The 10874-nt window shown below is 29.3% G+C and overlaps 1 protein-coding gene across 3 annotated transcripts in view; it reads right to left on the reverse strand.

The window, feature by feature from the left end:
• The window catches only part of LOC119616296 (zinc finger protein 608), a 426494-nt gene extending 417884 nt beyond the window's left edge, over positions 1 to 8610 (reverse strand). The window contains exons 1-2 of one of the 3 annotated variants that reach the window (XM_037972640.1): positions 8553 to 8568; positions 7762 to 8357 (exon numbers count right to left, since the gene is read on the reverse strand). In XM_037972640.1, the coding sequence (XP_037828568.1) occupies positions 7762 to 7776 (15 nt within the window). In that variant the 5' untranslated portion in view covers positions 7777 to 8357; positions 8553 to 8568. Of the gene's footprint in view, positions 1 to 7761 lie in introns of all 3 variants that reach the window. The other 2 variants (XM_037972641.1, XM_037972639.1) reach the window with 2 other exon arrangements.
• Positions 8611 to 10874: the final 2264 nt, after the last annotated feature.

Below are 10874 nucleotides of genomic sequence, written 5' to 3' on the forward strand. Positions count from 1 at the left end.
CGAAGGCGCTTTCAATAACGTGCACACTGATACCCTTATCCAATCCCTAGACCAGTTTTATGTTGACCGGGTGCTCCGTAACTGGATCAACTACATGCTAAGGAACAGATGGATAAGCTGCGAGATGTACGATATAACTATCAGGAAAAAGGTATTTCGCGGTATAACACAGGGTGGCATTTTGTCACCTTTACTCTGGGTTACCACGATTAATAGCCTCCTATGGACCCTAACCGAGAAAGGACTTAGACCTGTCTGCTATGCAGACGATGTCGTAATACTTTTAAAGGGAAAGGATCCAAATTACTTGTGTAGAAGAGCTGAGGAGGCTCTGAATACGGCCTTGAGCTGGGCTCAACCGAGAGGCCTCAATGTTAACCCGGCGAAGACGGAAATCTGTCTTTTCACAAGAAAGACAAAAATTTCTACATATACTGAACCTTGCTTCTTGGGCAAGAAGATACCGGTGACAGACAAAGTTAAGTACTTAGGTGTAATACTTGACCGGAAATTAAAATGGAGACACCACATAGAGGATAGGATCAACAAGGCATATCGGTGCTGGGCGATATGTAGGAGAACCATAGGCATGAAATGGGGTCTTAGTTCTACTATGACAAATTGGCTTTATAAAAGTGTAATTAGACCAATTCTAGCTTATGCTTCAATAATCTGGTGGACTGCTTTGGACAAAAAGTGTAATATCAAACTACTACAGGGAGTTCAGCGTACATGCTGCTTGGGTATAAGTGGTGCCATGTGTACTACTTCAACCAAGGCTCTGGAAACGTTGCTAGATATTCCACCCATTGAAACATATATAAGATATGAGGCGGCGCTTACAGCCGAACGGCTCTTTACTTTAGGCGAACTGGCCAAAAACGGTTATAGGACACGTCATCAATGTATACTGGACACATTGGAAGGTTATACACATTCATCGGACGTGCCTGATCGCATACCAGACACTGAATATGTCGGAAACTTTGAAACGCTAATCCCAGATAGAATGTCTTGGTCAAGCGGAACATTAGAGCAAATACCAGTAGGAATCCGTTGTTACACCATATACCACCGTTTACCAAATCATAACACAAGCTTCCAGGTAGAAGTACGAGCAATAACGGAATGCGTAAATTGGATTAGAATAAATATGGCGCCCACAGCGCTTAATATATTTACCGACAGCCAGAAGGCAATTTGTGCGATATCAGGTGATAGAATTAAATCTAAGACCGTATTGGATTGTAAGAAAGCTTTAACTGAATACTCTCCCAGAGGTAAGGTTCACATCATATGGGTACCAGGCCACTCGGGAGTAGTCGGCAACGAAAGGGCGAATGTAATAGCTTTAAAGGGAAGGGAGCTCGATGTAGTTAACCTGACAAACGCAAAACCATTCGACGCAACAAAAGCTGAATTAAAAATATGGATGAGAGAATCCCATAAGGCCTCTTGGAGTAATGAAACAGTGGGTAGAACCACAAAGATTCTATGGGGTGACCCTGATGAGAGCAAGACGAGAAATCTTCTCAAAATGAGCAAGTCTGAGGTTAGTATGATGGTACGTATTCTCAGTGGACACACAGGATTACGAGCACATCTATACAAAATTGGACGTGAGAATTCAGACGAATGTAGAGCATGTGGAGAGGACAGTGAAACTCTGGAGCACTTTCTTTGCCATTGTCAGGCATTCGTCGAAGTTAGATCCAAGTATCTTGGAAGTGATGTTATTCCGGAAATAACATTCTTAACCAACACCGATTGGAAGATTCTTAGGAATTACGTCCAGGAAACTGAGTTTCTGAACATGGAAAAATAATACATTCAGTGAACAATTTTTTTTTTTTTTTTTTTTCTTCTTGAATTGGAGCGCACAACAGGCCCGATAGTGGCCTAGGTGTATTTCTTCGAATTTGATGTAGTATACATCCTCCTATCAACCTAACCTAACCTAACCTTTTAATAACTTCTTATGACTAGCTTCAAAGTAACTCAAAAATGATCGAGGAAATGAACAAACATTTGAATAAAATTTTAAATAAAAAATAAAATAGAAACTCGTATCAAATTTGTCAAACAATTTGTATTGAAAAAATGAAATTATTAAAATGAAAATTTGTTTCAGCAATGAAAAATGAATTTATTATTATTAAATTAACATTTTCAGGAATATAAGACATAGATAATTTAATTTTATTTTAATTTATAATCACTAACAATTTGTTAAAAATAGTATAAAAATATAAGAAAATTGCACAGGAAACTCACAGCTGATCTTTTATTTATGCACTAGAAGCTAACTCATCTTGAGGTAACTTCTGGTTAACTGAAACTGATGTATAGTGAGTGAGTACTGACTCGTTCCTATGACATCACATTGAAAACCGGATTAGTATTTTATAAGCAAAATGGTTAGCTTTTGAGTCACCTCTGACTCATTTGTGGTTAGTTTTTAGTTAACTCAAAATGAACTGCTTTCATTGATAAAAGTTAATAATATTTAAGAATAAGTTCCTAAATTGTGTGAATTTTTTAATTTTTATTTTTTCAAACATAATCTAGAAGCCTTGACTTAAAATATTTCAAATATATTTTTATTTTCTATTTGTTGTTTATTTTCTATTTGTTAAAAAAATGTTTAAAATTTTCTTAGGAAAATTTTGTATTTGTTTATGATTTTTAGATTAAAATCGATGAAATCTGCGCGCAATTGGCGCGATTTTATGAAAAACAGATATTTAACTATGTTTGCTGATGTTTTCTTGTTTAAGATTTTGTTTTTCAGCATTTCAATTTCTATTTTTTTATTATACAAAATTCGCTAATAAAGGATTACTATCTACTAAATATGGAAGCAGATTAGTAAATAATAGACTTTGTTAGCAATTTTTTCATGAATATTGCAGAAAAAAGTAAAAATTCAAAAAAATTCCGTCATGTACAAATTTATACATTCTATGAACTTTTATTATTTTGAATGAAAATGGTTTGGGAGAAAAAGTCATGTTCGATTCATACAATTTATTACAAAATTCATTCCAATTATGTATTTTTTTTTTCTGTGTAGATTTAAAATAATTATTCTATACTTTAAATTTCTGTAAAAAATTAAATTTCTTAACAATGTAAATTATCATATTTTTCTGTCGTTACACTTAAATATTAAGCAAACTATATCTAAAATACTATAAAAATATTTGTTGGCCACATTTTTAGTTTTGGCCAAAAAAAGTGGTCTTCTGAACCATAGTGCAAAGGAAAGATATAAAATTTCGGTATACGGGTTTAAAATATATAAATAATCAGAAAAAACCATTACGGTGAAATATATGTATATAAAAATTTTAAAAATCTAAAAATTTTCCGAAAACTTACAACATTTGTAATAATTTTGGAGTCTTATAAAAAATTATGTTATGACATTCAAATCGTATCTCAAATATCCAAATATTAACGTCAGAACAAAAATTTTGAGAAATGGTATTTTAGAATGAACTAAATTATAATTTTCGGTAGAAACATCAGCAACTTCCATTTTGGAGCTACCCTAATGTACATATTTTCTACCAATAACAATTTTGTCATCATTTTTACGTCCCAGAAAAAATAACTGATGTCATACTTTACAAACGACATCTTAATCACATTAAAAATGCGATTATATTTTTTGCTTTTGTAAACCAAATACTTCCTTACAAATGAAAACCCAGTTAAAAATCAGGAAAGAGATGTAGAAAAGTTATTACAAATAACATATTCGAAAAATCAAGTTTTAGTGAAAAATCAAAGTTTACATAAGCGTCACAGCAAAAAATAATTGATGTCATACTTTACAAACGACTTCTTAATCACATCTAAAAATGCGATTACATATTTTTCGCTTTTATAAACCAAACATATACTTATAAATTAAAACACAGTTAAAAATGAGAAAAGAGATGTAGAAAAGTCACTACAAACAACATATTCGAAGTACTTTAAATTTTGATGAAAAACCAATGAAATTTACATAAGCTTTTCATTGAAAGAATGTGGTTTATTTTTGAAATACAAATATCGGATTTTTACAGCTTCTAAAGATAAGATTAGATGTAGTTCAAAGTTGTCAAAAATGAACAACATCCCTCCAATGACACGCTAATGTAAAATTCATAGGTTTTTCACCTGAATTTGAAGCACTTCGGGTAACTAGTTGTGATGAAAATTCTACATCTTTTTCCACACTTTTTTTGCTGGGATGTTAATTGTGACGAAAATTCTACCTCTTTTTCCTCACTTTTTTTGCGTGTAACATTGAAAACAAGTTAAAGTCAGTTGTCTATATTAGAGCAAGTTGAAGTCGTAGTCTGATTTCAATGAGATTTAGTGGAAATATTTTTCTGACTCTGTTCATAATGTCCACTAATTTTTTTCAAATTATATTCATAATTATTTCCTCATCGGAAATTTCGGATAGACGGACATTGCACTATGCGCTAGAGTGTGATGCTGTGATAAATGATATTAAGATTTGAAAATATCATTGAAAAATAATGCACTATAGCTCGAAAACAACTAATGTTTTGAGAAAATAGTCTGGAACTAAAATGTAGGGAATTTAATTCTTTATAGAAATTATAATATCATCAAAACGCGTACGACGTATAAAAAGTGAGATATTCGCTTAAAACTGATCTTTTTGATCTGTGACCGCCAATATCTGCTTAGCGCACACGATATTTACCCAGCAAAAAAAGTGTGGAAAAAGATGTAGAATTTTCATCACAACTAGTAACCCGAAGTGCTTCAAATTCAGGTGAAAAACCTATGAATTTTACATTAGCGTGTCATTGGAGGGATGTTGTTCATTTTTGACAACTTTGAACTACATCTAATCTTATCTTTAGAAGCTGTAAAAATCCGATATTTGTATGTCAAAAATAAACCACATTCTTTCAATGAAACGCTTATGTAAATTTCATCAAAATTTGAAGTACTTAGAATATGCTGTTTGTAGTGACTTTTCTACATCTCTTTTCTCATTTTTAACTGTGTTTTAATTTGTAAGTATATGTTTGGTTTATAAAAGCGAAACGTATGCAATCGCATTTTTAGATGTGATTAAGATGTCTTTTGTAAAGTATGACATCAATTATTTTTTGCTGGGTTTTGCTGGTGACTTTTAATAACTTATTAATTATGGTAATGAGAAGTTATGTTCCAATTTTCATTTAGCTATCTAAAATTCTACAGCAAAAACCTTATTTTCCTGGGTTAATATTTATTTATTTCATTTATTTGTAATACAAAGACCAAAATATTGATGTTATTCAGCAAATAATGGCTGAGATCATATAACAAAAATATGTATGTGCAATTTAATGTCAAGTGACCCAACTTAAAAAATCGATTTTGATGAAAATTGCACCAAGGTACTATAGTACTATTAGATAGTAGGTCAGACACAAATTTTCTATCGGTCCAGAACTGCCGGACATAGAGGGGCTCAAAGTTGGACCTTTTTCCCACAGAGGGGTTTTTTATGGAGTGTAACTTTTCACCTATCCTAGCAAAAATGCCCTTGGTGTATTTATTTTTTGAGCAATATAGTGAAGTTAAAGTCATTTACAGTGATTTTTCTAAAGCTTTTGATAAATTGTCACGTCATGTTCTACTTTGGAATTTGCGGCAATTTGTATTTCATTTTAACTTATTAAAATGCTTTAAATCGTACCTACTTAATAGAATTTGTAAAGCTGTAATTGATATTTGCGAATCTTTTTTATACTCCCATATGTGGATGACTTAAAATTTTTTCTTAAGACAGATTCTGTGTATAATGTTTTTATTTACAATCAGATTTATATAATCTATCTGAATGGTACAGTGCAAATAGTCTTCAATTAAATCTTGTTAAGTATTTTCATATTTCATTTCATAAAAAGTTGAATCCGATTACAGTTAAATTTAAAATAAATGGTTATAAATTAAATTAAGTTAATTTAATTCAATACTAGACTTAGGAGTCTTTTTGATACCTCATGTCCTTTTATTTTTTTTTTTTTTTTTTTTAAGTTAGTTAGTTAGTTTGAAAGGTGGATGTACATATCGTCACCTAAAACGCAAACGGCCCTTACATTTTTACAATTTTACAGGAGAAGCAAAAAACTATTTAAATTGAAAAGTTTGTTTCTATCAGAGCGATTATTTTTATAAAATAAACAAATTGTTTAATGGTGAAACGTATTATTTGTTATAATAGTTGACATTGGCGTACATAAAAATGGATAAATTGGATTTTTTACCTTTAATATTTAAATGTTTTTGTATATAGGGCCTTTTGTTTTTTGTCAATAAGATCGCTAATTTTGGTCGGAGGAGTCTAAATTATTTTGTGGACATTTGTTTTGATGCAATACAATAGAATCTGCAATAAAATCGATTTTGGATTTTTGGTTAGTTAGGGCCGTTTGCGTTTCAGGTGACGATATGTACATCAAATCCGAAGACATACACCTAGGCCTCTATCGGGCCTGTTTTTTTTAATAATTTAATATTAGATCATAGTCTGTAAGGAATTTCGTTTTCTAAAGACTGATATAAATAAATAAATAAATAAAATAAAAAAAATATATATTTTCCATAGAAGAATAAAATTCGGTCACTTTTATCATCAAATTAATAGTAAGAATATGGACTTTAAAAGTCTAGTCATTTCTTGTTTACAAGATATACCTATTAAATAAATACATTATTCAAGTGATTTGTGTACATATAAAAAACAAGTAAGAAAGTATAGTCGGGCTTGGCCGACCATACCCTTCACCAGTTATGAATATTAAATGTGATTTATTTTTCATAATAAAGCATTTATCTTGAATATTACCTTGATTCCGATTTATTTAAGCAATTTATGGGGGATTGGAGCAAATGTGGACCGATCCCGATAAAATGGGCTGGATAAATTTGTATTTATATAATATTTATCTGTGCGAAATTTCACTGCAATAACAGTGCTAATAAAGGAATTGCGGATATTCAAATCTCTTTATGAAGGGGGCTTTGTATGGGGGCTAGGGTCAAATGACTCAGAAAGTGATTCTGAGTCGATTGGTATATTTTAAGGTGAGTATAGTACTAATATTTTAACGTTACAAACTCATAATACCCTTCCCACTATAGTGGTGTAGGGTATAACAATAGGTACATAATCAAAAACCAATCAGCTGTTCTCTTAACACTAACTTATAATCAATTTCCTATTCATATCTAGTCTTGTATTTAGTATAGTTTTATAAAGTATATACAGAATTCCTAAAATAAACCAAGAAAATTCTTGGTATATTTTGGTTCTGCAAATAATTCTTTTAGAATCTGCACGAGAGGTACCTACTTTTACTTTAAAATTTATCTAAAAATAAAAAACAGAAACAAGGGCGACCCAGCTGCTTTCTTCTAATCGTAGTTTTTTTTTTTTGAAAGTGTTCACATTTTATCCTTCTATATTTTTGTAATCTGATTTTTTAATTTCTTGTTATTAGGGTTGCGAGAACACCGGATATACATACATACATATGCACTATATTTAAATAAAATATATACTAACATAAAGAAATTAATAGAACCATAGAAAATTAGGAATTTCTAAGGAATATTGTATGCACAATGCAAAGATTAAAAATAAAATAATTTAATACATGTTGTAGATATACATATGTATGTATATCTATGTGAAAATTTTTTAATTACATACAACATATAGGTATAACATTTTACCTTCTTATATTCCATTCCATAATATAATTTATTGCTTAACTTTTTGCTTGCAAACTGCTTCTTTTTAAAATTTTTACTACGTTTAAAAGCTATTTTATATCCACATACATTTTAAGAAATTTATATTTCATTTTTGTTATAATTTATACCGAATTCATTTCTATTACCCTTTTATTTGCAGTTTTATTTTCCAATATGGATATACTACACAATATAACAAATAAGAGTATATTGCGGGATTCATCAAAACAAAAGAACGGTGTAGAGAAAAGCAGTAGCACTGGAAATTTATATACAAACAACCACCAAATTTACAAAGGTGTTGCCTATTTTAATACCTTTTAGGTTTTATTAATTGTTAATATTATTATATTTATTTTTTAGAAAGTTTCTTAGTTTTTATTATTATTTTACACATATTTTAAAATTAGTTTATTTACTGCTCACACAAAAAGTTACTTATTTTACAAATTGGAAGTGTATGCGGTGTTGCCAGATATTATTTTATTATAATGTAAGCACGCCACATATATTTTTAAAGTCCGGTAATCAAAACACTTTTTGAGCTTATTACACTGCAGAGCACATCAGTGACACTGGAAATCAAAATATTTAGATACATAAGTCAATATGTGTATGAATGTAAATACACAATAGATAAATGAGATTTTTTTGATATCAACACAAATTTAAGCATAATTCATTATATATATATGCGCCGGCATTAGCCGGTTTAAATTTGACAACCATCCGGAAGCATCACATAAATATAAAATTGCGAATATATATACGTTAACGTCCGCTCTAAATTCTGAGTACGATGGCGTATTCTGACATTCAGCAAAACTAAGAAATGTATACTCAATCATATGCTTGTCCTTCCTTCAATCATTATAGATGAGGGATGCCAAATAATTTTTTGATTATTACTACCTCAAGTGGATTCACCGAATTATTCGGTAAAAATTTGTATATGGAACAAGGAATATAACAAATATACATAAGGTGGTGTTATTCCATCAGCTGATATTCTTTCCTATCAAAGTAAATTAATAAAGTAGCGACACGAGTTGTTGTACAACAAACGTCTACAAAAACCACAGGCAATTTGTTTTTGTTCGAAATACTCACTTGTCAAAATTTGTTTACAAAAATGAACCAATAATTAATGGAAAATATGGCATTATTGTTGTACTTTCCAAAAATATGTTGTTATTTATATTAAAAGTCACAGAGTTTTCTTTATTTTTTAAAAATTAGAACATTTTTAAAAATATTATACACTTTTTCACATTAAATACAACAAATTACTCAGAAATTTGTACAAAAGCAAGCGTTAAAATGAAAACAAATATGGCAACATAAACATTTTTGACAAGTAAGTCCACAAATAGCAAGTTTAAAAAAAATAATCAGCTGTTCAAATGAGTCTACTTTATAAATTTACTTTGTTTCCTATCGTCAACAAATTACAGGGCTTACATGAAGAGTTGAAAAAGTGAATGAAAAGTGGTTTAAAAGTGTTATAAATTATATATAATAATATAACTATATCCTTATTATTTTAAATTTAAAAGTATTTTCTTCTTTTATTTGAATTTGCTTTATATTGTTGTTGAAAGAAATTTTTGTTAAATTTTATAAACAAAAATTATATGATTCTGACACAATCTTAAATTATTCCAAAAACAAAATACATTTGGTTGTTGTAAATGTTGTTGTACAACAAGAGATGTCGCAACTTTATTAATATACTTTGGTACATATATACAACTCTCCAATTTTGAAAAAAAAAATACTGCTTAAACGTTTTTATGTAAACACATACAAAAAAAGTAAGAATTTATAGTCGCGCATGGCCGAAAATTTTTATTATTTTTTTAATAATAAAGTATTCGATTTAATTTTACCTTAATTCATGTAGTATTTAGAAGTGAAATTTGACCATCAAGTCATTTTCTGAAGGGGACTCTGTATGGGGGATATGATCAAATGAGGCCCAATCATTTTGAAAAGTAGTAGTATTATTAAGACTTCTATAAAACTAAGTTTTGCAGACAATTAAAGTGATTCTAAAACATTTAACATATTTATGAGCTCAAAAGACCTATTCGGGGGGTTCGTTTGTATGGGAGCTATACGAAATAATGGACTGATTTAAACCATTTGTCCTTGGGTTAAATTTCATCAAATTATCTTTACATGGGTACACAGACGGACATAGCTAAATCGACTTAAAAAGGGTATAAAAAGAAACAACTGTTTCCTTTCTAATTTGTTATTGTCAATACCAATAGTGTAAAAGCAAAAAATATAAATCATACAGCTTTTTACTTAGTAAAGTAAAATTATGTTAATTGTAGTAATTTTGTTTGTTTGACTTTACTTATTAATTTATACCCCATTTACACATACACGAAATCTAGTAGATTTTATTTAAAATCTTTTTAAAAATCTATACTGTTTACACTTATTATTTTTGACAATTAGGAAGATTTCATTTTTTCCAATATTTCTTGAAATTGTGTTTGATATGAAAAATAAGAAGGTAAAATAGTATATTTATTAACATTTTATTAATAATAAAAAATTAGATATTTAAATTAACATTACCTTTTATTTTAAATAAACTTTTCATTCATGTTTTTCAATTTATTATAATTTTGTTAAATTTTTTTTGTTTCGTTTTTCTCGTTTTTCTTGTGTAGCATCGTATTTTTTAGTATTAATTAGGAAAAAACAGAGTTGTATCACTAAAAACTATTAGATTTTGAGTAGATTTTAACGAAATGTAGTTACGAAGTAAATTTTGTTTTGTATGGTTAAAATCAAGTAGATTTGGCTCGAAATGTCATAAGTACTAGATTTCGTGTATGTGTAATGGGGTATTAGTTGTAATGCAACTAAGATTTATTTGGCCTGTGTGAAACATAATAAGTTTCCAATATATAAGTTTTATATATAAAACACACAAAAAAAAAACAAAATACACAACTCAATGTGTAAAAGATAACAAGTTTCGACTTTGCTGAATCTTATATACGCTTCACAATAGTGTGTTTAAAAATATTAATTTTATAAAATTTCAATTTATTTAATTTTCCCGACTCTAT

Source organism: Lucilia sericata, unplaced genomic scaffold (genome assembly GCF_015586225.1).
Source record: "Lucilia sericata isolate MDLA Ls3-8-SP2 unplaced genomic scaffold, ASM1558622v1 Contig000066F_arrow, whole genome shotgun sequence".
In the NCBI taxonomy this organism is placed as follows: domain Eukaryota; kingdom Metazoa; phylum Arthropoda; class Insecta; order Diptera; family Calliphoridae; genus Lucilia; species Lucilia sericata.